At 42.8% G+C, this 26,687-nt stretch overlaps 1 protein-coding gene across 3 annotated transcripts in view; it reads left to right on the plus strand.

The window, feature by feature from the left end:
• Nucleotides 1-26,687, plus strand: part of MCM9 (minichromosome maintenance 9 homologous recombination repair factor) — a 404,677-nt gene that overhangs the window by 200,633 nt on the left and 177,357 nt on the right. For 2 of the 3 annotated variants that reach the window (XR_011388551.1, XR_011388552.1), the window contains exon 14: nucleotides 8,976-9,089. Coding sequence is in view for 1 of the 3 variants with exons in the window: in XM_051855378.2 (XP_051711338.1) it covers nucleotides 8,976-9,089; nucleotides 9,516-9,519 (118 nt within the window). In the remaining 2 variants the exon portion in view is untranslated. Of the gene's footprint in view, nucleotides 1-8,975; nucleotides 9,090-9,515; nucleotides 11,703-26,687 lie in introns of those variants that run through there. The other variant, XM_051855378.2, reaches the window with a different exon arrangement.

The raw sequence follows: 26,687 nt of genomic DNA on the forward strand, positions 1-26,687 counted from the left end.
TTAAATAAAAGTAATCCTGCTCTCAGAATCGCTCTGATTTACAGTGAGTTGTGAATGACCAGGAGCACAGATCTGTGTTCATGTCCTCCGGCTGCCGAAGCACGTCGCCCCAGACTTAGGTGGCTTCAGACATCACGCACTGACCGTCTGCAGTTCTGGAGGTCAGGAGTGTGCCGTGGGTCTTATCCAGCTAAAACAAAGGCACCAGGAGGCTGGTTTGTCTTTCTCAAGGCTCTAAGGCAGACTCTGTTTTCTTGCTTTTTTCCAGTTTCTATAGGATTGGCCTGTGGTGCCTTCCCCCTCAAAGCCAGCAGTGGCTGGTGGCGTCTTGCATCACTCTGAACTTGACTCTCCCGCCTCCCATTTTCACCTGTAAGGATGCTGTGATTACAGTGGACCCCTCCAGATAACCCAGATGTTCTCTGCATTACCAGCTCAGCTGCTTTAGCAACCTGAACGCCACATGCACCCTTAACTTCCCCTTGCCATCAACATCTCAAACAAGGTCACAGGACCTGCGGTCTTGGACATGGACATCTTTGTGGAGCATTATTCTGCCTGCAGTGTCATTGTTCCTCAGATTTTTTTTTTTTTTTTGGTTTGGAGAAGAAGGGAAAAGGGGAGGGAGGCAGAGAACACTGGGGCATCATGATGAGAAACCCCAAGATGGTCCCACAATATCCCTTAAAGACCCGTTGTCCAGAATTCTGTCTTTGTCACCTGGGAGTAATTCAGTCTTATCTGCTGGGGGCAGCGGGAACCGAGGGGAGGTGGGCTTTTCATGCTGTACAGATAGTGCATGCTTGAGAAAATGAAGGGAGGGGCCTCTTTCCCCGGGCAGGCACAGAGTGTGCTGAGTATAGGTCTCAGAGCAGGAAAGACAGTAATGAGTCCTGAGGTGAGCTTAGTGGGTGAACAACAGCTTGGCTGGGAGAAGGAAGGAGGGAAAGAATACAGAAAAAAGATATTAAATAGAAGCAAATAGAATTCCATGTATTCTGTGGCAGATTGTCACAATTCTGTCTGTAAGAGTATGTGCTGGCTTATGGTGCAAGACCTACTTCCCCTGAGACTGGCAGGGTAGCCGATGATGCTTGAGTGGAGAGTGTCTCCTGCAGGAAGCCACGTCTGACTAGTAATCTGAAAGGTGAACGTGCTTATCGGTGCGGACGCTTTCAAAAGGTCTTTAGGAAACAGGAAAGGACAAGTGGGCGAGAATACAGAGAAGGGATCAGAACAGAGGAGGGAAAGACAGGAGATCAAGGGGAAAATGAGAAAGTGAAATGAAATTCAGAACGTTGGTCCTTTTAGACTGGGACAAAAGTAACAGGCTCAGGTAAAGAATCAGCCAGGAAGATGAGCCAAAGAACAAAGGAAAGAAAACAAACTCCACACCCAAACAACCTTGCTCTCAGGGTTCCCTTTTCCTGCATTTGCTGGGCCAGACTTCAGCAGCCGCCACGCCCTGGCAGGTACTGTGGCAAGAGCACATGCACCCCATTGGATGTCTGTGGCTTGCTGGCCTCTAGCCCTTGTGCCTCCCAGCTGCTCTGTGCTGTGCAATTGGAATGGAAGGAAGGCCAGGTCTGAGTGGTGAACTGGAGGTAGAGTGGCAAGGCACAGCCCCCTGGGTAGTGTGCACCTAGTGCGTGCTGAGCACACAGGGACACAGGCTGGTGCTCATCACCCATTCAGGTGCAGTTACTAGCGAGCAGTATCAAACGTGGCCTAGGTCACAGGCAGGTGAAACTGGGCCCGTGAGGCCTCCAGGAAATTACTCAGGCTCAGTGAGTGGCAGGCTATTGACTCTAGAGGCCCTCTGACCTCCATGCACAACTCTTCCTACCACAATAGGCACTTCCGCTCTTACAAAGCACACTTCAAGTGGAGACAGACCCACACACTCATCCTGGGAAATTGTATTGGCCATTTATGTCTCAGATCTCCATGTCCCCACCTCCCACCATGTCCCCTCTCTGAGGTCTGAACATGAAGAACAAAGTGAGTGTATGCCTCCTTGGCTCATGGTCAGTCCCCTCTCTATCTCATGTTTTCTGAACACGTTTGGCCCCTTATTCTTTTTTTTGTTGTTGTTGTTGTTATTTTTTTTGACAGGCAGAGTGGACAGTGAGAGAGAGAGACAGAGAGAAAGGTCTTCCTTTTGCCGTTGGTTCACGCTCCAATGGCCACTGTGACCAGCACGCTGTGGCCAGCGCACCGCGCTGATCCGAAGCCAGGAGCCAGGTGCTTCTCCTGGTCTCCCATGTGGGTGCAGGGCCCAAGCACTTGGGCCATCCTCCACTGCACTCCCTGGCCACAGCAGAGAGCTGGCCTGGAAGAGGGGCAACCGGGACAGAATCCGGCGCCCTGACCGGGACTAGAACCCGGTGTGCAGGCGCCGCAAGGCGGAGGATTAGCCTAGTGAGCCGTGGCGCCGGCCTGGCCCCTTATTCTTTTGCAGTGTAAGAGGGAGTGCCCAAGGGACCATACCATGGTTCAAAAAGCACACTTCAGGAGCTGTGACTCAGTGTATGTCTGTGTACATGGGATGATCCCACACAAGTCCCTTTTTAGCACTGCTTTTCTAGTCTCCTTAGCAAAGAAAGCAGTGGCCCCTGCACGGCTGCTTCTCCACCACATGATGATAATGAAAGGACAGTCACCTGCACCTTGGTGCTGGCATCAGGGCGTGTGTGGTTGGGTGGGTGGTTGATTAATCCTGGCCACTACACAAAAGGCTAAGACATATCCAGTGCTGGGCCAGGAAGTGGCACCTTCTAAAGAGAATGTGTTGGTGCTCTGAAAACCAAATCTTTGGGATGCAGCTGGCCTGAGGAGCACAAAACTCAGCAGAAAACAGCTCTGATGGCAGTTCCTTTCATTTTGCTGGCTTTCCAAGCACTGCTCATTTCTGATTCACGTCACACAAGTACTGACTTGTAACAACTGTCAAGGAAGACCTTGGGCTGTGCCTTTAAGCAAACATTGCTAATGTGTCTCTGATTATATTAACAATGCTACTGTCTCCCGCATGCTAACTTGTCCCTTTGTCAAGAGCGTGTGCTCATACTTAGAGTTCCCGGTTAACACATTTGTCTATATTTCTGGCTGTAAGTTGACTCAATACCAATATAGGTTATCAGTAAATTCAGAGTTAAATGTGTCCTTAAACTGAAGCACAATGGATTCAAACTAAGTGTGAAGATTTCAGTAAAATCTAAATCAGAGGGGCAGTTACTAAACACAGAAATAGGTTACTAAGGGAAGGTGTAGAGTCTGCTCCCCTGGGGTTTCTTAAAATAAGAACATGAGTGTCCTATAGAAGAAGAATCCAGGCTCCTGACAGAAGGAAGAACGCTTGGCTTAACTGTCAAGGTATTCTAACTCAAAACCCCAAGTTCTCCGTCACAGTCTCCTTTGAAGAGGTTTATACCCAAATGGCATTTTGGTTCCTTAGTTGCTGATGCTTTTCGTGTTAGAAGAGTTAGATATTCCACTTCAGGCAGACTAGTGAGGAATGAAATCATTAGTAGCCCCTAAGAGCCTTATCTTAACCCCTTGTGATGGTACCCTATAAAAGTAAGGCAATTATGATTATTACCAATATTGGAATTATTGTAAGTACCAAGTTGGGGTAGTCATCATATCTTGGGCATTGTGCTGGTTCTTTGCACATAGTTCTCATTTCCTCTCATAACAACACTTACAGATGAGTAGTATTATATCCATTTCAGAGGTGCTTAAGCTGAACTTTATAGATGATAAGTAGCCTGCTGAATATCTCATAGCAGCATTCAGACCCGGGGCTGTGGACTCTAGACCCTTTGCTTTTACCTCCCCTACGGAGCAGCTAATGCTGTTGAAAGCACCACGTTGGCTTTCTACGCAATCTCACTGGACAGCTGTGCCTTTCTGTGGTTCACAAAAGATTCTGGGGTCTCTCTTGGATTTGCCTTCATTTCTATAGACCTTATAGAGGTTTGCAAAGAATGACATATTCTCCATCAATATAGGATGAGAAAGAACTCAATGATTAACAACTGTTTAAGTTGATAAATTCATATTCTCATTAGGAAAATAATAGTTCTACTGCTAGAGATGTTTGAAAAGGCAATAAATTCTTTTGAAAATTCTCAAGAGGACATCCTGTGGTGTGTGGGAAGAGGGAAAGGAATGTAACTGAAGATTATTCAGTTGAATTTGGTAAATCAGGTGCATGATCAATATAATTATAAAAGGTGAAGCATGAATGAGAAAATAATGATGCTGATTTTCTTATGCAACATTGTGACCTATGTACTGAATGTATACACACACCCTATACTCACATCATAACCAGCTGTGGTCCCATCTCTGATGTCCACCTGGGAGTCTATACAGCAACCTAGTAACATATCAGCTTCTCAAAGACCAATATCCAAGAAAGGACCAAACTGATGACCTAGAGAACATTCATTAATTCAGCAGCTGGTGAACTTTGTGCCGAGACAGATGGTGGAGCTGACGATGCTGCATGAAACGTTTCCCCGGTTAGCAAGACTGTCAAAACTGTGCTACTCTGCTGTTCTCCCTTTGAAGGAGGAGGTGGGAGGAAAGAGTCTTTTCTTGGTGTCTATAACATACATTTTGCCTTTTTACAGAAAATGTAGGTCAGTAATAAGCATGACCTTCATAAATGCGTCTTGTGCTTGTTGTATAAAGGGAAAACTTTCAGCTTCACGATGAAAGAAACAGCATAATATTATTTTGCTAAGAATTCTGAATGTAAATCTTGATCCTTTTTCTGGCTGAGTTTGAGTCATTTGTTGGTTGATTGCCATGTACAGCCAAGTGTAGCCCAAATCAGGTTATTTTCTGCTCCCATTCTCCTTACAAATGTTCCCTGAAGTTGAACATCCCCATTGCTGTCAACGACTCCGTTCTCCTTCCTGCATCCTGTGTATGCTGAACCTTGTCAGACCTTTCACTTCTATCATTTTGTCTAGAAAATCACCAAATCCATGATTCCTTGCTCTGCAGGACATCTCGCAACCATGCACTGTCTCCATTCCCATGGACATAAGCCAGCTTGGATTTAAGCATTCTATCTGGACAACAGGAATAACTTTATTGGCCTCCTGCCTCTAACTCCTTCCATATTCAAACCATCCTGGCCAGCAGCAACCACTCTTTTCATCACTTACCTGGCAAATTTAAATCAGGATTATTCAGCCAACTCTCTACCAGTTTATTTCTCATTCATCACTTTGTAGGCCTTCCTGGGGCCATCAGAGTCTTCACTGTTCCTTCTTTAGATTGCCTCCTGTCTCTGAGCTTTCCATAGACCATTCTGCCTCTTGCTTCCCACCCAGTGATGCCACTTCATCCCTTCCCAACACTGCTCAAGACTGCCACTTGTCATGAAATTTGCCTAGAGTATATGTGATTTCCATGTTTAATGAAAAAACTTTCGTCATCATCCTTCTAGCCTTTGCTTAGGTACTGAATTGTACAATACAGCAAAAGGTGGAGATTTCAAATTTTCTTACAGTTTTGTATTTTTACCTTCTTCCATGAATTGTTCAAGCTTTTTTAGTGCAAAAGTTAATTCTGCAGTTCAACATTGCACTTGGATTTCAGGTAGTCCCTATATACAAGGCAGGTTTCTAGCATTCCTAATCGCAGTCCAGGGCTGTCTTTAAAAATTTCCACCTTTTCCTTCTAAACATTGAAGTCCAAGGGTTCTTTCCTCTGCTACATAACAAAAATTTCTCTTGTTGGATTTCATCAACCTGCTCAACAACTTGATCTGATTTTTAAAGAGTTTTTGCTGTAACAAAACTATTGATTCTAGAAGATGCAAGCTTAAAACATTCTTTCCTTTTCTTATTTACATGTGTGTAGAAAAGAAGGGTTTGAGATTTTTAGAGAGTAGTTTCTGTCTGTAGACAAACAAGTTGTTTAAGAAAATCAACCCACAGTTAAGATGTCCATTAAATCATATTCTCCCTGATTGGTGACAGCTAACTGAGCACCAAAAAGGGAACCTGTTAAAGTGAAATGAACACTATGACAAATGGTGACTTGATCAGCCCTTGCCCTGACTGTTGATGAACAACTTAATATGTTATCCCTCTTAGTATTTTTTTTTGTTTGTTCTACTTAATACTTTTGGTTGAATACTGTAATCAATACACAATTCTTCTTAAGTGTTGAAACTTAACTGAAAAGTGATCGCTGTTAAATATAAGAGTGGGAATAAGAGAGGGAAGAGATGTGCAATTCGGGACATGCTCAAGCTGACTTACCTCAAATGGTAGAGTTAGAAACATACCAGAGGATCCCAATTCAATCCCATCAAGGTGGCATGTACCAATGCCATCTCACTAGTCCCAGTGATCAATTTCTGTTCACAATTGATCATAATGATAGGACTAAGAACCAAAGGGATCACATAAATAAGACTAGTGTCTGCAAATACTAGCTGATAGAATCAAAAAGGGAGAGAACGATCCAACATGGGAAGCGAGATACACAGCAGACTCATAGAATGGCAGATGTCCTAAAGAGCACTCTGGCCTCAGAATCAGCCCTTAAGGCATGCGGATATGGCTGAAGAGCCCATGAGAATATTTTAGGCATGGAAAGCCAAGACACTCTGGAAAAAAAAAAAAAAAAGGAAAAAAGAAAGGAAAAAAAAAAAACTAAATGAAAGATCTCCACGAGTGAGATCCCAGTGGAAAGAACAGGTCATCAAAGAAGGAGGTACCTTTCTCTAAAGGGAGGAGAGAACTTCCACTTTGACTATGGCCTTGTCTAAATATGATCAGAGTCAGTGAAAGGGGGTTTCCATAGCCTTGGCAGCTCATGACAAGAGCCTAGGGTGATTACTGATGGCCATAAACAAGAGTGTCAGTTTGTTAAGTCAACAACAGGAGTCATTGTGCACTTACTCCTCATGTAGGATCTCTGTCCTTAGTGTGCTATACATTGAGATTTAATGCTATAACTAGTACTCAAACAGTATTTTTCACTTTATGTTTCTATGTGGGTGCAAACTGTTGAAATCTTTACTTAATGCATGCTAAACTGATCTTCTGTATATAAAGAGAATTGAAAATGAATCTTGATGTGAATGGAAGGGGAGAGGGAGTGGGAAAGGGGAGGGTTGCGGGTGGGAGGGAAGTTATGGGGGGGAAGCCATTGTAATCCATAAGCTGTACTTTGGAAATTTATATTCATTAAATAAAAGTTAAAAAAAATAAAAATAAAAAATAAAAAAAATAATTAAAAAAGATGTCCATTAAGCTATTTGGGATAGGCTTATTAAGTACTTGTTATTTGTTAGGCAGATACACACACACACACACATATCAGGTTATTTATCCTCACAATAATGCCTTGAGATAGACTTTATTATTCTATATTATAGACAGCGAAAACAAAATAGCACTGCTCCAGTTTGTTTTCAAGGTCACCAAACTGTAAGTGGCATAGTAGGATGGTTGCTTCTGTGTCTTACCACCTCTTCTTTATTACTCCTGAAAAGTTCTTTGCTAAGGGCCTGTGTTTTATACCAATCCTCTTGATGAGAAGGAGGCACAGCTGACAATGCTAATGAGGTCAACAGATCTATGGGAAATGCACCGGGTTGATCAGATATTAAGTTACCAAATATGGTGCCGGTGTGGTGCCACAGTGGTATAAGCTGCCACTTGGGATGCTGGCATTCCATATCAAAGTGCCAGTTCCAGGTACTCTGCTTCCAGTGCAGCTTCCTGATAATGTGCCTGTGTAGCAGTAGATGATGGCTTAATCACCTGAGTTCCTGCCACCGTGTGGAAGACCAGAATGGAATGGAGTTCCTGGCTCTTGGCTTCAGCCTGGCCCAGACCTGATTTTTGCAGCCATCTCTCTCTCTCTCTCTCTCTCTCTCTCTCTCTCTCTCTCTCTCTCTCTCTCTCTCTCATACTCTCTCTTTCAAATAAATAAATCCTTTTCAAAAATCACCAAATGCATTTGGAACCATTTGAGGACACTTAATTCAATTCCATTGTTTGTGTATTCATTTATGGGTTAGTACTTCACTTTTAGTTATTAAAGCTCTGTATTTCAGCATCTGCCAGGGCCACCTCCTCCTTCAACACAATTTCTCCCCTTAGATTTTTCTTCACACTTTAGAATCAGTTTATCTTTTTCAAAATATCATTATGAAATTTTTTTGTCTTCTATCAATGTGTAGATTAAAATAGGGAGAGTTGATACCTTGATGGTGTATTGTGCCTTTCTATGAGAACAAATTGGGGTTTTCCATCTGTATTGGTGTTCTTTTGTATTTCTCAGTACTAGTGTCTTCCATCTTTACTAGATGATAAAAGTACATCTTTCTGTCATTTTTTTGCATCATCTCCTCAGTTCATTTGCTGAATCTGAATGTGACTTATATTTCCTCTCCCCCCACCCACCCTTTATGGGTACACATACCAATTTCTTCATTAAGGACATTTGAAATAAATTAAGGAAAATGGTGCAGGCCCTTCAGTGACAGGTGTATGATAAGGTGTTTTCTTTCCTATAACAGCACTGCAGTATGAATCACTCAGTTGGCCATTGGCTTCATGATGGAGACACTACTATTATCTGTTTTGTTCACTAAGTTTTCCCAAGTGTGTACACACATGGTACATATAGTGGCACTGATAAATATTTGTTGAGTAAATGAATGAAAGATCTGGTACATGCCTCCCCAGATTTTGCTGGAAGGCAGCTGCACTCACCACTAAACCACAACACCAGTCAAACAAGGCTACTGGTTTGTATTACCTGGCAGTGAGACTGAGTATTTTGTTGTAGAAAGTCTATTGAGAAGAGAAGCAGTAAATGGAGAGCCATTGTCTTCACATGTGTGTTACACTGACCTAGTTCTCCATCAGAGTATTAATAATAAATACCCAAGGCTGAAAATTAATAACCATATTCCTTTTTGCTTCTTGTAGACAAAGCCTTGAAATTCTTTCTAGCATGATGATGGCTCTCAAGCTGTATGCTGACAGATGGGTACTTCTCGAGCTGTCACAAGGCCTATGGAGAAAATCCAGTCAATATGTGCCGTAAGTTGTCAATGAACAATTGTCATTCTTCTGAACCATGCTACACGGTAAGGCACAATCTCCTCAGTGTTGCAGTATTTCCTGGCAGTGCGGGATGCAAAGTGTGCAGGAAACACAGTCACACTGTGGTTTTGCACTGGAGCTCAGGTTGCCGCTTATGAATATGCATGATGAGGCTGGTGCTCTTGCCTCTTGAATTTACTTGAGCTTAACTTAACCCCCACCTACCCATCTCCTGCCTATCACTTGAAGACGTCCCTTCAGGAGGTTTGAAAAAGTGAGTTGTTTCTCCCATTGTGGAGCATTTTATGTTGTTTTTATCTTAAAGATGCTGACAACTTGCACCCTGCTTTGTTTTTATTCACTGCGAGTCACTTGCTAGTTTTATTTTCTAAATACTATTTTCTACTTCTTACTGAGAAGCAGATGATCGAGTTCAAGGGAACATGCTCTGGAACAGAGGAGAAGCGCTAAGTCTGCATCCGTGCAATGGTCCCGTGGCTGGAGTGCCAGATAGAGCAGCGCTGCCGTAAGGAAATACACAGATGGCCAGTGGGCCTGCAAAGCAGTCTGCAGAGTGGTTTTTCTTTGTTTCAGAAGTGACAGTTCTTCTGCTTTCGCTGGGAACTCTGTATTTCTGAGAATGCAGAAAACAAACTGGGAAGTGTCTCCTATGATTCAAAAAACAGGTCACTGGATCTAAAGGGTGCTTGGGCAGTTGGGAGCTCACACACACCTACTTGCTAATGTTTGTTACATGTTGTCTGCATTGAGGAAATGGGGGAGGGGAGAGGCAGCGCTCCAGGAAGCCACGTGGTGAGCAGCATGCGCTGGGAAATGCCAGCAAGCCTGGCTCCCTGATTTGGCATGTAGACTCCACTCCTGTTTGACATACTTCACCAGGCAGACGGGGTCTACAGGGCTGTATTCCCTGGACAAGCAGGAATGAGTGAGGAATTGGGCAAATGTAGGTTGCTATGCAGTTGTTTTGCTGTTGATATGGGAGCAATGCCAGGCAGCAGTTAACTCCTGGGAACATTTTCATTATTCTATGGAGGTCCCAACCTTTGCATGAAAGAACCAGTGCTAATGTTTGCCGCAGTTCACAACAGTCAGGGAGCAAATGGGCCTTCCAAACGCGCCGTTCTTGTTTCCTTGCTGGCTGAAAACCTCTTCCTGAGATCTGCTTCTCACCGAAGTGGGGTTATCCTGCATTACCAGGTTCTAAAGAACTGCCTGTTGTGTGCGTTTGCTTTGAATGTTAGCGATTCTTTTCCTATGTAGCAGTCTTGTTTTTAAGATTGCTCAGCACTGGTTGTTTTGCCTTTAAACTTTATGATTTAAGAGCTGATGATTTTGCCTCGTCGTTAACTGGTGAAATAATGGGGTCAAAATGAGGGTAACAGGATTTAAAACTCCACTTTGACTGCAGACTTTCCTCTGAAAAATGCTGGGGAAAGAAACGAACGAAAGGGAGGAAAGGAGAGGAGTAGGGAGAAGGGAAGGAAGGGAGGAAATAAGAAGGAAAGGACAAAGGCCTGTTTGCGGAAAAGGCTCGAATGGGAGACATTTCTGACTGAAATTAAGTCTGTCTGGGCTACAGTTGGTTAGTATGCTCATCCCGTGATGACTTGTTTGATTCAGCAAACATCTTTACCGAGTGTATTGCGTATGAGGCTTAGGAGCAAAAGAGCACTTTGTCCACCACTTAAATACAGACTCTTTAGATCTGTTCCCTAAAAGGAAATACATTTTTTCAGTGATTCACCTCATATTCTGTCTCCATTTCCACTGCAAAAATTCAAGTACGTAAGTACGTGTGACTTTTAGGGACACCAACCTGTTTGACAAGTTCGTGGGTCCTGTGTTCCCCATACGCAAGTACCTTTACTGTCTTCACTCTGTTCTACTTTCCTGGCCTACACCACGTAATCAAAGGTCTGGGAAGCATATTATGTGTTACAGTCCCCAAAGTTTGCTTTTCAGTGCAGTCTTTGCACCCCTCCCTCCTAGGCCTGGTTTGCTTCCATAGTACCTTTCTCATGAACTCCAACCATTGTCTCCTCTACAGCCTGTGAGCAAACTGGAAGGGCAGACCCTCGGCCTTGTTTGTCTTTGAAGTGAAGGCAACAAAGTCAAACTTTTAATAAATATTTGTAGAATGAAATAAACATTGCCCAAAACAGCTTTGTTTATATATTCTGACCTTTGGCCTTCTATTTTTAGGGGATTGGGCTTTAATAGTTCGTAGATTTGTTGGTCAAAGTTTACATGTATTTATAACTTTAACAGATGTAGCCAGATTGCTTTTCAAAAATGCTAATGCAACTCTTTTTCCCACATCTCCACCAGTATTAGGTTTTATTGATCTTTTAAATGTTTGCCATTAAGTAATATCCCATTGTTTAATTTTTATTTTCCTGGCTATTAATATATTTGAGTATTTTTAATCTGTGTTTGTTGGTTTAGATTTGCTGTTCTGTGAATTAACTTTTTGTATGCTTTGGCAATTTTAACGTGTAAAAGTTTGTATTTATACATATAAACAAAAATAGGCCTTTTTACCTAAAAATTTTAATTCTAGGTATATATCTTACAGAAATACTTAGATACATGAAGAAAAATAAATGCATAAGTATCTCATTAGAGCATGTTTGTTATAACAAGAAATAAAATTAAATAACAAGAAAGTTATTTAATGAATTATAGTGCTTTTTCATTGTAGAATCGAATGAGGAGTTTAAAAGCCTGGTAGATAAACAGGTACTACATAAAGGATTTCAGCAGACTAAGATGTGGAATATGTACTGCATAATCCTGTCCCAAATTGTGCACTCACTTCTGCACATTGTGGAAGAAATTGACTTTCTTTTTGCCTTTAGAAATGGTCAGAAGTTATTATTTGTCTTGCTGCAACGAACAAACAGCAACTGTAAAAGCTAGGTCAAATTTAAAAGTTGCACTGAATTCTTGTCACAGGGGCTATAAATTACTTTAGGTCCATTTTCCTTGACTGTCACAAAATACCCGAGGCAGCTAACTTAAAAAGAGTAAAAGGTTATCTAGCTCACTGTTTTGGAGATTCAAAGCCCAAATCATGTGGCACAGGCTTTAGCTCTGGTGAGGTACTCTTGGCAGGAGGAGGTATTCCATGATGAACCAGGAGGCAGAGACAGTGGGCAGGGCCCAAGTTCAGGGTTTTTCAACAGCCCTCTCAGAACTCAAGGTCACTCAAGAACTCCCATTGAGAGCACAGTCCCAATGAACTAAGGACCTCCCACCAGGCCTCATCTCCTAAAGGTTCCACCACCTCCCAACAGCTCTCCCCTGGAGACCCAGCCTTTAACATGGGAATCCTTAGGAAATGGTCCACATCTAAGCCATAGCTGCAGGAAAGAAAGAAAAATATTGAGACACTACCCAGTGAGTATTGGTCCCTGTATGTTCAGTTAGCTCAATTTACTATCTGTCAGTCCTGTATTAACTACAGGTTATGACTTTCTATAGTACTAAAAACATTTTTTGGAAATTATGCTATCAATAGCCAAAGATAGTTTACACTTCATATAGGTAAACACCAAGTTTATGATAAAAGTGTTTGGTAGAGTCCTTATCTGTCCCTACAGATCCTCTCTGTTGAGTTCCCTAACTTCCAAAATAACTTGTTACAAACATTGAGTCAGGAAGTAAGTTCTTTGTGTTGTTCCATGGATCATTAACATTCTTTATCCAGTAGCTTTCTTATCAGCTTATAGAAAATAGCTGAATAAAATCAAAAGTAGGTCAAATGATTTGTTTTTTAGGTAATAAAGTTTATTTCAAGTTAAAGGAAAACACACCTTTCTTGTATGCATATATGTATCTATATAATTTTTTCCTTGTCAAAAAGGTTATTTAACTATGCAGCTTCCACAGTTTGGACATGTAGGTGTAGGTCTGCAAACATTTTTGGTGTATAAACTTATGGAAATGGGAACTAGATGGATGCACATCTTAACAGGATTATTTTTTTTTTTACTGTTGTTTTTTTTTTTTTTAAACTTTTATTTAATGCATATAATTTTCCAAAGTACGACTTATGGATTACAATGGCTTCCCCCCCATACCGTCCCTCCCACCCACAACCCTCCCCTTTCCCACTCCCTCTCCCCTTCCATTCACATCATGATTCATTTTCGATTATCTTAATATACAGAAGATCAGCTTAGTATACGTTAAGTATGGATTTCAACAGTTTGCTCCCACACAGAAACATAAAGTGAAAAATAATAGATGATTTTTTTAAATGATGATGAAATCAGAGCAGACCTATTGTCATGTTTAATCCCAGTGAGAGTCAAGTTGGGAATTGATAATTTCTTTTTTTTTTTTTCTTTTTCTTTTTTTTTTTTTTTACAGAGGATCAGTTTAGTATGCATTAAGTAAGGATTTCAACAGTTTGCACCCCCATAGAAACACAAAGTGAAATATATTGTTTGAGTACTCGTTATAGCATTAAATCTCAATGTACAGCACATTAAGGATAGAGATCCTACATGAGGAGTAAGTGCACAGTGACTCCTGTTGTTGACTTTACCAATTGACACTCCTGTCTATGGCATCAGTAATCTCCCTATGCTCCAGTCATGAGTTTCCAAGGCTATGGAAGCCCTCTGAGTTCTCCGACTCTTATCTTGTTTAGACAAGGTCATAGTCAAAGTGGAGGTTCTCTCCTCCCTTCAGAGAAAGGTACCTCCTTCTTTGAAGACCTGTTCTTTCCACTGGGATCTCACTCACAGAGATCTTTTGCCAGAGTGTCTTGGCTTTCCATGCCTGAAATACTCTCATGAGCTTTTCAGCCAGCTCCGAATGCCTTTAGGGCTGATTCTGAGGCCAGAGTGCTATTTAGGACATCTGCCATTCTATGAGTCTGCTGAGTATCTCACTTCCCATGTTGGATCACTCTCCCCTTTATTTACTCCATCGGTTAGTGTTAGCAGGTACTAGACTTGTCTATGTGTTCCCTTTGACTCCCAGTCCCTTCACCATGACCAACTGTGAACTGAAACTGATCACCTGGAACAGTGAGATGGCATTGGTACATGCCACCTCGATGGGATTGAATTGGAATCCCCTGGTATGCTTCCAACTCCACCACTTGGGGCAAGTCAGCCTGAGCATGTCCCAAATTATACATCTCTTCCCTCTCCCATTCCCACCACCATGTTCAACAGGGATCACATTTCAGTTAATTTTCAACACTTAAGAATAACTGTGCATCAATTACAGATCTAACAGGATTACAGATCTTAACAGGATTATATATAGGGAGTGGGAATGCAAAAGCGAGGAGGAATGGTGAGGGAGTTCATTTTATTCTGAATACTTCTGTAATGTTTACATTTAAAAACCAGAATATTTCTATTTTTGATTCCTATCTTGTTAAAAAACAAAAAGTACAAATAACTAAATATTAGCAGGTTAGTATTTTAGGTATCTATTGCAAAACTATACAAGCAGTTTTGGAGAAGGTGGATCCCCTTTAACTGTTGAATAGTTTTCTGGAGAGTCACATGATCTGTTTAGAAAATAAATTGTTATCAAAGGTTCCACATATAGTGTAAGACTTTTAAATCTGAAATATTACATTGTTGATAAGATTTCTCTAGTATCTCAACTCCTGCCCCTCATTAGTGTGGTAAAACGCAACCAAGAATGAGTTCATCTTCATGTCTTCCCTGTTCTGCACCAGGTCTCTCCAGGCTGCCTTCCTTTTTTTCCCCTAACCATCCTATCCCATTCCTAATAGTAAGTATTCCGTCAATTTGCCATTCTTTCCAAACATTAACTCCAAATGAAGCATTTCACTGGATTATTACCATTTCATTATTCCAGGCTAGACCTTCAGAAGTCTGAGAAAGCTGACCTTGACTGTCTCACTCACAGTTATCTCCCAGAATGCAGCATGCTGTTACTGTTAGCATGCAGTAAACATTTTGGGAATGGATGAGTAAATGAGTGAATGATGGTCTACAAAAAGTAGATGGGGATGCATATGATAGGGAAACAGGAGAGAAGGTGGGCAGCCTAGAGGGACCAGTGCACTGTGCCATGGAGTTGGAATAAAACTCATGTTATGTCATCTCCCCTAGAGACCTCATTAGCCTGGGAGCAGACAGGGAAGACATGAAGATGAGCTCATTCAAGGTCACACATTTGCCAGGCCAATGAGGGAGGGAAATGAAATCGAGATACTAGAGAAGTGATCGAAGAGATGGATTGTGGGAGCCCAGTTAAAGAGAGTGGACAGGAGGAGGCTTACAGGGAAAGAATACAGATTGAACTCATGGGTGAAAGTCCTGTTGGAAAGTGTGTGAAGAGCAGCTAAATCAAAGCTGGAAGAGGAAGGAGTTATGACCGGGAAGAAAAACTTCCACTGTGTCATTCGTGAAACAGTGCCACGTGATAATGGTGTGGCCGAGGTGAACAGAGGGATCCTTCAATTTGAGAGGTCAAAAAAAGCGAGAGGCCTCCTGCACACTGGGTAAATCTCACCAGGTAGATGTTTTAGGTGCAAAGTTAGTCTGTGTTCTGAGAAGGGAGAACAGTTTTCAGTGCCAGGAGGAACTCTTACCTCGTAGACCACATCGGTGAGGAGAATGGAAGGGAAAAGGAATTCAATGTACAGAAGTGTAAGTAAGCGAGGTTAATATGCCATAGTGGTGCTACTGGTGCCTTAGAGTGCAGAGAAGAGTTCAACGAGAACTGAATTCTGAAAGATGGTGAATATTTTGTAAATTCTGTTGCTTAAAATAAGCAGAATATGAAATAAAAATTCTAGGAAGTTCAAATACATGTTTCCTTAGATGAGATTACCTTAAAATAAAAACTGAAGTAATATTAAAACGTTCGGAGCCTCTCAGAAGACCTACCCTCTCAAAGGGGCTCTGTTTTGGAAGAGCGCGGTAGTTTGTCGGTTCCGGCTCTGCTCAGGCATTCCTAGAATGCCTGAGAGTGCGTGTAGTTTCACAGGATTCCACTTTCAGAACATGAACAGGTCCTGACAAAAAAGCTCTTGCTTTTCAGTGTGTACTTCAGGATAATGATAGAAACACAGAAGCGTCATTTCTGGGATTTTGACTGCAGATGAACTTGGAGCTTAATATAAAGAAAACTACTGTTCCCTTCCTCTAGAAAGTGAAATAAAAAATAACCCTCTTGTCTGAGTATCTGAGTTCTAGGATTCAGTGTGACACAATGTGTTGAACTTCACAAGCAGGATTCAAGTCCTTCCCATACGAAGAGCTGTACCTGAAGATCTGGGCCAGGCACCTCCATGAAACAGTGTAATACTACTGGCAGAGCTGCTCCCGACGCCACCAATTAGCACAGTGCTAACTGCAGGCAGAAAGCCGAGAGCAACAATGCGGGGTGGGCTTAGCAAAGAAGGCCTCCCAGGCATTGCATACATGCACAAGGGCAGAGAAAGAATTCACACCAGGGAGGGAAATTATTTATGGCATTGCAAGGGTGAAAGGAGATTTCTTCAGATCTGCTGTGCCTCTGTGCTAGTGTTGTGTCATATGGAGTTACCATTCCCATTAAATGATTAAAATGTGCTGGAGGACTTGGAATCCCTTAAGAACACCTGTGTGAAGGGCTGCCACACCTCCAATTATGCTTTTGGCACAAATGCCATGTCAGATTGGTGTCTGGAAAAGGACTGGAATTTGGAAAACTGCATAATAACTTCTTGCATTGTTTTTGTTCTTTATTTTGTGCAAACTACACATAACATGCCATTAACAACTTCTTACAACTCAACAGAATAAAGGTCTGTAAGAGTGACTTTCTAGCTAACTGGGTTTGTAGTGGAAATTTCTTACTAGGGAGAGATGGATTTGGTTCGGGGTTTATGCACAAGCCCTTAATGAGCCCATGCCATGCCTTATAGCTGAACTTCAACCATTTTCTCTTCTACAGTTCCATTGACAGAAATTGTATCTCTTCCTCTCTTCCATAAATTGTGTAAGCTCAAAGGGATGTTTTGTACTTTCTTAGCGTCATCTTACAGCGTGGGTTGAAGTATCAAAAAAACAAGAAACCAAAATCTAGTGCGAAGAGGGAGGGTATGGGAAGGTATACATCCCTGACTTGTGAAGAGAAGACAGCAGTGCCCTTCATTTTCTTACAGAGATCACTTGGCCCCATGAGCTTATTAAAGCAGAAGAAGAAATGAGTTGAGAGTGGGATAGGGTGTGCGTGGGTGATATGGTTACTTAGCAACAGGGAAGCTTCCGGCCAATGTTCTGTATTGAACAAAGGAAAACAGAACAGCAGGGAACAAATGAATGGGGAAAAATGAGAGAGGAAAGCAGATGTGGTGGTGGTGAGAGAAGGCAAAGAGGAAAATGACATATAAAACAGGGAACAATATGAAAATGGCTGTGGTAGATACTTAAAAACCAGTAAATTATGAATAAAAATAATTGGGGAAAACGAGTAAGTGAAGAAATATACAAATAGCCAAAAGGGTAACATAATGTCTGCAGTGGACACAGCCAGACAAAGGGTGGTGTAAGATGGCCCAGGGTGGTAAACCCTCTGCTTGAAATTAGAGGGAACCTAGGCAAGGTGCTAAAAACCACGCCAAGCCACGCAAGTCTGATTAAGTCACTCAGAAATGATCCAGTAGGCAAGATAACTCCAGGGACATATTTATAGCAGTAGTAATAGGTGTAAACCCTTCGAATGATCCTAAAGTAACAGATTTTTAGACCATAACATCAGACATCACCCAAAAGGGTAGCTCCAAGATAATTGGATATACCCAGGATTAGGCAAGAAAACATCTTTGTTTCCTCTAAACAGTTTGTTCCACCATCATATCACAGAGTAGGTCAATGAACATTCACTAGGGATGGTGGTGACTTGATGATTTCCCAGTGCCTTTGTCATGGGGCATGTGTGTCTTCATTTATGTTGCATGGCAGGTAGAGTGTCGCTCCCCCTCTTCGCGGAGGAACGACACAGGACCCTGCGCTGTTCTTTTGTCTGCTCGGCCCTTCCCGGGTTTGCTGCTGGTCCTTCCCGGGTTGGCTACCGTCCCTTCCACCTCTGTGGAAGGGTGGTTCCCCCTGCCACATTCCCCACTTCCGCAGGGGAGCGGCACACTGCCGGCCGGCTCTCTTGGGGGCTGCTCAGGTGTTCCCCTTAGATGTTCCTCGTGCATGTTGTCTCTCTCCTCCTTTATAGTCCTCTTCCACCAATCCCAACTCTGCTACCCACATGCCGAGTACGCTGCTCTCCTCCAATCAGGAGCAGGATCAGCTCCTGCAGGTCATCACTCAAGTTGGCAAGAGACAGCTGCGTAGAAGCTGTTTACTCCTCTCCCAGCACCATATTGTGGGAGAGCAGATGCATAGAATAAGTCTTAATTCCAGTAACTTAGTCTAGTCCGAGTTGCTCCCCACAGTAGAGAGCTCTTTTTTTTTTTTTTTTTTTTGGCCAGGCAAAGTCAGACAGTGAGAGAGAGAGACAGAGAGAGAGTTATAGACAATGAGAGAGAGACAGAGAAAAAGGTCTTCCTTCCGTTGGTTCACTCCCCTAATGGCCCCACAGCTGGCGCTATGCTGATTCGAAGCCAGGAGCCAGGTACTTCCTCCCGGTCTCCTATGCGGGTGCTGGGACCCAAGTACTTGGGCCACCTTTCACTGCCCTCCCAGGCCACAGCAGAGAGCTGGACTGGAAGAGGAGCAACTGGGACTAGCACCCGGCACCCCAACTGGGACTAGAACCCAGGGTGCCGGCACTGCAGTTGGAGGATTAGCCTAGTGAGCCACGGCGCCAGCCGAGACCTCATCTCTTAAAAGGGCAACCATGCTTCCTAGCCCATCCTCTACAGTTTCTGATCATTCACATGTGCAAATGGAAAAATTTTGAGCATTTGCTCAACATAGATATATGTATTTATAAATTACACACATCATTATCGAATGATGCAGTTTCATTAGAACATGATAGGCATCTTAAGAATGCTGGGATAAAGTTAAATGCACATTTTTAATGTTATTTGAGAGTTTTATCTTGTTTATTCATGGAAACTTCACCTCCCCATTTTCACCTTGACTCCCCCACCTAACCATCATCCAAAAGTACCTCCCGCTCATTAGGTGTTGCAGTAAAGAGGAGTGGAGCAATGTTATCCCCATCCCTGCTCTGGGCAGTCACATCATATTTTACAGAAATGCAGGGAGTTACTTATATTATCACCCCACACAGGTCTATAATTTATTTCTGCTTTTTTGACATAGAATAGGATTGAGTGTTTAAGTTATTCTGCTTTTTAAGATACCTACTTTTTTTATTTCTAATCAAGTGTTGTCAAATAACAGCACTTTTTTTTTTTTTTTTTTGACAGGCAGGGTGGACAGTGAGAGAGAGAGACAGAGAGAAAGGTCTTCCTTTGCCGTTGGTTCACCCTCCAATGGCCGCCGCGGCTGGCACGCTGCAGGCAGCGCACCGCGCTGATCCAATGGCAGGAGCCAGGTGCTTCTCCTGGTCTCCCATGGGGTGCAGGGCCCAAGCACTTGGGCCATCCTCCACTGCACTCCTGGGCCATAGCAGAGAGCTGGCCTGGAAGAGGGGCAACCGGGACAGAATCCGGCGCCCCAACCGGGACTAGAACCCAGTGTGCCGGCGCTGCAAGGTGGTCACAGCACTAGTGAGCCACGGCGCCGGCCACAGCACTCTTTTTAGTCTGCTTCCTCAACAAACCCTACTAAAAAGACAATAGAAAGATAACTGAAAAAAAAAATGAAAACTAAGACAGGCTTAGAGTATCAGTTATATATTACTACATGAAAGCTACTTCAAAACTTAGTGGCTTAAAATAATGACCATTTATTTGTTCTTAATTCTTGAGTCAGTAATTTGTGCAAGTCTCTGTTGAGACAACTCTTCTCTGTTCCACATGGTGCCAGCTGGCCTTACTTGATTGAAATAAGTTGGCAACTAGTTGGGATTAATGATTAGGATGCCTGGGTTCCCTCCACACAGCCCCTCCAGCAGACTAGTTCAGTCTTAACGTGGTGTCAAGATTCCAAAGAAGGTTGGAGTTGAAGCTGCTAAATTCTCTTGAGGGCTTTTTCAGAAGTCGCAAATCGTCATTTAGCAATAGATGACTTTTTATTTGTCAAAGCAAGTTACAAGGCCAGCTCAAATTTAAGGAGCAAATAGATTCCACTTCTTGATAAAAGTGGCTGTAAACAATTTTGTGACCATTTTTAAGCCACCAAACTTGGAAAATGTTGTTTTAAGAAGTATAGGTACTTCCCCATTGGTTGAACTCTGTAATTAACACACAATTATTCTTCCTGTTAGGAATTTGGAAAACGTTATGCTGAGTGAAATAAGCCAATCCCAAAGGGACAAATACCACATGTTCTCCCTGATAGGTGACAACTAACTGAGCACCAAAAAGGAAACCTGTTAAAGTGAAACAAACACTATGAGAAATGGTGACTTGATCAGCCCTCGCCCTAACTGTTGATGAATAACTTAATATGTTATCTCTCTTAGTATTTTTTTGTTTGTTCTACTTAATACTTTTGGTTGAATACTGTAATCAATACACAATTCTTCTTAAGTGCTGAAACTTAACTGAAAAGTGATCACTGTTAAATATAAGAGTGGGAATAAGAGAGGGAAGAGATGTGCAATTCGGGACATACTCAAGCTGACTTACCTCAAATGGTAGAGTTAGAAACATACCAGGGGATTCCAATTCAATCCCATCAAGGTGGCATGTACCAATGCCATCTCACTAGTCCCAGTGATCAATTTCTGTTCACAATTGATCATAATGATAGGACTAAGAACCAAAGGGATCACAGAAACAAGACTAGTGTCTGCAACTACTAGCTGATAGAATCAAAAAGGGAGAGAATGATCCAACATGGGAAGTGAGATACACAGCAGACCCATAGAGTGGCAGATGTCCTAAACAGCACTCTGGCCTCAGAATCAGCCCTTAAGGCATGTGGATCTGGCTGAAAAGCCCATAAGAGTATTTCAGGCATGGAAAGCCAAGACACTCTGGGGGGAAAAAAAAAACCTAAAGGAAAGATCTCTGCGAGTGAGATCCCAGTGGAAAGAACAGGTCATCAAAGAAGGAGGTACCTTTCTCTGAAGGGAGGAGAGAACTTCCACTTTGACCATGGCCTTGTCTAAATATGATAAGAGTCGGTGAACTCAAAAGGCTTCCATAGCCTTGGCAATTCATGACAAGAGCCTAGGGTGATTACTGATGCCATAAACAAGAGTGTCAATTTGTTAAGTCAACAACAGGAGTCACTGTGCACTTACTCCTCATGTAGGATCTCTGTCCTTAGTGTGCTGTACATTGAGATTTAATGCTATATCTAGTACTCAAACAGTATTTTTCACTTTATGTTTCTGTGTGGGAGCAAACTGTTGAAATCTTTACTTAATGTATGCTAAACTGATCTGTATATAAAGAGAATTGAAAATGAATCTTGATGTGAATGGAAGGGGAGAGGGAGTGGGAAAGGGGAGGGTTGCGGGTTGGAGGGACGTTATGGGGGGGAAGCCATTGTAATCCATAAGCTGTACTTTGGAAATTTATATTCATTAAATAAAAGTTAAAAAAAAAGAAGTATAGGCACTTCCAAACATGTATTTAAAGCTGTACTTAAGCATTCCAAAAGTATATCTTTATCTCAAAAATATGCTTTTGAAACAAGTACATCAAAAGGTGTACTTATAGAAAGTGTGGATGTAATGAAAAGGTGTACACACTGCCTCCTCCCCTTATTTCATTTAACCTATTTTGTCATTTAAATTGAATTGTATTCTTTACTTAGGCAGGTAGGTGGTAGTCATTTGGTAAGCACATATCCAGCTAAATCGGTGTAAATAGCCAAGGATATAAAAGAAATAGACTCTCCACTAGGAAGGGAATGCCCTATCATGCCAAAGCAGAGTTGTCGTGGAGAGTAAAAATGAGAAAAAAAATGCATTTATTTCCAAGATTGAGCATGAGCTCTAAAAATACTACATTTTAATTATTCTTATTTAACTAGTAGATATGAGAGAACATTTTTAAAAGATTTATTTGATGGTGCCAGCTCTGTGGCATAGTGGTTAAACCACCACTTGCAGTGCCGGCATCCCATATGGGCGCCAGTTCAAGTCCTGACTGCTCCACTTCCAATCCAGCTCTCTGCTATGGCCTGGGAAAGCAATGGAAGATGGCCCAAGTACTTGGGCCTCTGCACCCTAGTGGGAGACCCAGAAGAAGCTCCTGGTTTCTGGCTTTGGATCAGCACAGCTCTGGCCGTTGCGGCTAGTTGGGAAGTGAACCAGCGGATGGAAGACACTCTCTCTCTCTCCCTCCCTCCTTCCCTCCCTCCCTGCTTCTGCTTCTCTCTCTGTGTAAGTAAATAAATAAATATTAAAAACAAGATTTATTTGAAAGGCAGAGTTACAGAGAGAGAGAGACAGAGACAGAGAGAGAGGAAGAAGCAGAGAGAAAGATCTTTCTTTTGCTGGTTCACTCCCAGATGGCCATAATGGCTGGCTGAGCCAGACTGAAGCCAGGAGCCAGGAGCTTCTTTCATGCCTCCCAGGTGGGTGCAGGGCCCCAACCACTTGGACCATCTTCTGCTGCTCATCCAGGTGCATTAGCAGGGAACTGGATTGAAAGTGGAGCAGTGGGGAGTTCTACTGGTGCTCATAGAAATTGCAGTGGCTTTACCTATTATACCACAATGCTGGTCCCCAAGACTATTTTTTTCTTAGACTCAGTAGATGTCACACCATACAGCATGTTCTATACCAGGCGGGCTTTATCCTTGCTTCTTTCTAATGGAAACTGCATTTTTTATCCAGATTTTCAATATATCCTCATGTACTGGGGTAAATCCTATTAGATTGAGCTATCATTTTAATTTCCTACCCATTATTAGTAATTGGTTCTGGAACCCAATATTGAAAGCTATTCTGTGGATGCTGTTTTTCTGCTGAGTGTTATTGATGCAGATTTGAAATGGGAGGATTTGTGTGCCATGAGTTGTAGACAGGTTGAGGACAAAAAGTATACACAGAGGACAGAACAAGAAAACTGAGTAAGTAGGGATGGAGCTTACACGTATCACTGATTTAGAATTCTTACTATGCTGTATAATAAACATTCTGACTCACTAGACATGTTTCACACAAGTTTTATTATTTTTAGTTAAAATGATATTCTTGTCTGGAGATACTGTTTCTGTGTAGTCTGAGAGGTCCTCAATGTACTCAGCAGACAGCCTAGAGAATGGTTTTACAAGGCCAGTCAATTCTCACACCCTGCTCCCACCAGAAGATCACGAGACATGTAGCAGACAGAAATGTGTATGCCTCAGATCAATTACAAAGCCACTTCCAGGAACAGAATGTGAAAGATGGCTAGGCTGTGTCAGTAAACTATGGAGAATATTGTATAAATGCATTCTGCGGGTAATAGTCCAAGGCAGGAAGAGCACAACCACAGAAGTAATCAATCAGGATGGAACTTATCAATAGTGATGTACTTACAGGAGATTCTGGATTTAATATGCTGGCTCAAGCAGTTGGAAGTTGTTTAAATTATATGTTCTTTTGAGCTTTTCTCAACAGCTCAAGTCAACATTCATATCAGGTAAACCTGAGATGCTAGAAATTTCTTGTTATAATAGGGGGGAGAACATAAAAGCTTGTAGAGATATGAATGTTGGGGTACATATTACACATGATCTGCTCACCTATTTCGTAACAGTTTTCTTCTTCAAGATGGAGAAAGTAATGATCAGAAAACATCCTCTCCTCTCCTCTCCTCTCCTCTCCTCTCCTCTCCTCTCCTCTCCTCTCCTCTCCTCTCCTCTCCTCTCCTCTCCTCTCCTCTCCTCTCCTCTCCTCTTCTCTTCTCTTCCAAGCAGAGCCAGACAGTGAGAGAGTTACAGACAGTGAGGGAGAGACAGAGAGAACAGCCTTCCTTCAGTTGGTTTGCTCCTCTAATGGCCACCACAGCCGGCACTGCGCTGATCCGAAGCCAGGAGCCAGGTGCTTCTCCTGGTCTCCCATGCGGGTGCAGGACCCAAGAACTTGGGCCATCCTCCACTGCACTCCAGGGCTGCAGCAGAGAGCTGGACTGGAAGAGGAGCAACCGGGACTAGTACCCAGCGCCCCAACTGGGAGAAAAACCTGGGGTGCCGGCACCACAGGTGGAGGATTAGTCAAGTGAGCCATGGCACCGGCCAGAAAACATTTTCTATACCAGGAGCTGGAGCATTGCTTAGTGTGGCCAAGTCCCAGCTCCTTAAAAGTCATTTTGGTGGTTCTTCTCCATGACCTGTGGTAACAACACAACGTTGTAAAAGGATCCTGATTGCATAGTGATGCTAACAGGGGAAAAGGCATATTGTGGCACCAACTGCTACAGTCAAGGTAAGCATGCTGGCCATAGAAATATCAATAGAGCTGGAATGGTATTCAAAATGATGTAACCCTCAAAATCTCCAGAAGTGCTCTATATTAATGGAGTTGCCAAGACAAAAATAGATAGTCAACTTACTGAGGGTCTAATTTATTATGCAGTGGAAAATACTCCAGGTTTACTGTTTGTAGCTCTGGTGTTATGGTCTCGAACTTAGTTGTTTTGTTGTTAACTTTCTGATACCTGCCTCATGAGCCTTTCCAATTATTTTGCAAGTGCATAAAAATTACCTATGCAGGCCGGCGTCGTGGCTCACTAGGCTAATCCTCTGCCTAGCGGCGCCGGCACACCGGGTTCTAGTCCCGGTCGGGGCGCCGGATTCTGTCCCGGTTGCCCCTCTTCCAGGCCAGCTCTCTGCTGTGGCCAGGGAGTGCAGTGGAGGATGGCCCAGGTGCTTGGGCCCTGCACCCCATGGGAGACCAGGAAAAGCACCTGGCTCCTGGCTCCTGCCATCGGATCAGCGCGGTGCGCCGGCCGCAGCGCGCTGGCCGCGGCGGCCATTGGAGGGTGAACCAACGGCAAAAGGAAGACCTTTCTCTCTGTCTCTCTCTCTCACTGTCCACTCTGCCTGTCAAAAAAAAAAAATTAAAAAAAAAATTACCTATGTTAACATTCTGCTTAAAATACTTATGCTGGTCCAGCGTGCTAAACACTAACTGATGCATTTCAATAGGTTGTGAAACCTTGCCAGGATTACTTTCCCCATTTCTGGATCCTAGGATAAATGACCTCAGCAAATGGCAGAATTCTTTTTATTTTTTTATTTTTTTATTTTTGACAGGCAGAGTGGACAGTGAGAGAGAGAGAGAGACAGAGAGAAAGGTCTTCCTTTTTGCCGTTGGTTCACCCTCCAATGGCCGCCACGGCTGGCGCACTGCTGCCGGTGCATCGCGCTGATCCGAAGCCAGCAGCCAGGTGCTTCTCCTGGTCTCCCATGCGGGTACAGGGCCCAAGCACCTGGGCCATCCTCCACTGCACTCCCGGGCCATAGCAGAGAGCTGGCCTGGAAAGGGGGCAACCAGGACAGAATCCGGCGCCCCGACCGGGACTAGAACCCGGTGTGCCAGCGCCGCAAGGCGGAGGATTAGCCTATTGAGCCACGGCACCGGCCTGCTGGCAGAATTCTAATACTGACTCTGTGACTTATAGAATGGAGGTTAGCATAGTTATCACGGTAAGGCTGACTTAGTGAAAACTCAAAAGCTTAACTTCACAGAAAAATAGTAAATCAAAAAGTATTCTGTTATACTTCAATAAAAATCTTTTTAACTGCATCCCTTGGAAAATCATAGAGATGAGGGCCACTGTGCTTCCTAGCAGATCCCCACTTAATTCTCCACCTGGTCAGTGCAAAAGACGGCTGAGTGCTGGAGAATACCGGGGAATGACTGTAGGCTAAATTAAGCAGCAACTTGGGCTGCAAGTACATATGATCTTTCAAAGGAATCTCCTTATAAAAACAAATCAGCATATACTGTGGCATATTGATTGAAGCGTAAACCTGGAGAATTCTTTTTTGTTTTCTTCAAAAAACAGAGAACATAAGAAGTAGTTCAATTTTGTCTAAGAGGGAACAAATATATTTTTATCTAAAGCTATATTAACTCTATATTCTCTGCGCTGTGAGTTGTTCTACAGGAAGTTGGTTATCTCATCATGCAGGGCTACAGGGAAGATAATATGCTGATGAGCTCTGGAGAACAGGAAGTGGCTAGTATTTTAGACTGGGACCATGCATGCCAGAAAGTGGAAATAAATCCCATGGTAACTCAATGAAGTTTCTTAGGATCCAGTGTTATGTGACATGCAAGTTTATCCTCTCAAATGTCAAGGACAATTTGTTTCCTACATCTAAAAAAAGCACTATGATTGATGGTGATCTTTGGATTTTAGAAGCAGTATATATCATATTTTCTATGTCCTTCAGGTCCCTTTCCTGAGTAACCTGAAAGGCTGACAGCTTTGAATGGGGTCCAGAGGAAGATTCTCCAGCTGGTCTAAGTTAAAACTTGCCCCTTGGCCCTTAAGATCTAGTGGAACCGATGGTATTCAAAAGTCAAATGAGTTTCAAAGGCAAATACCAG

The sequence above is a fragment of the Oryctolagus cuniculus genome, chromosome 5 (genome assembly GCF_964237555.1).
Source record: "Oryctolagus cuniculus chromosome 5, mOryCun1.1, whole genome shotgun sequence".
Lineage (NCBI taxonomy): Eukaryota > Metazoa > Chordata > Mammalia > Lagomorpha > Leporidae > Oryctolagus > Oryctolagus cuniculus.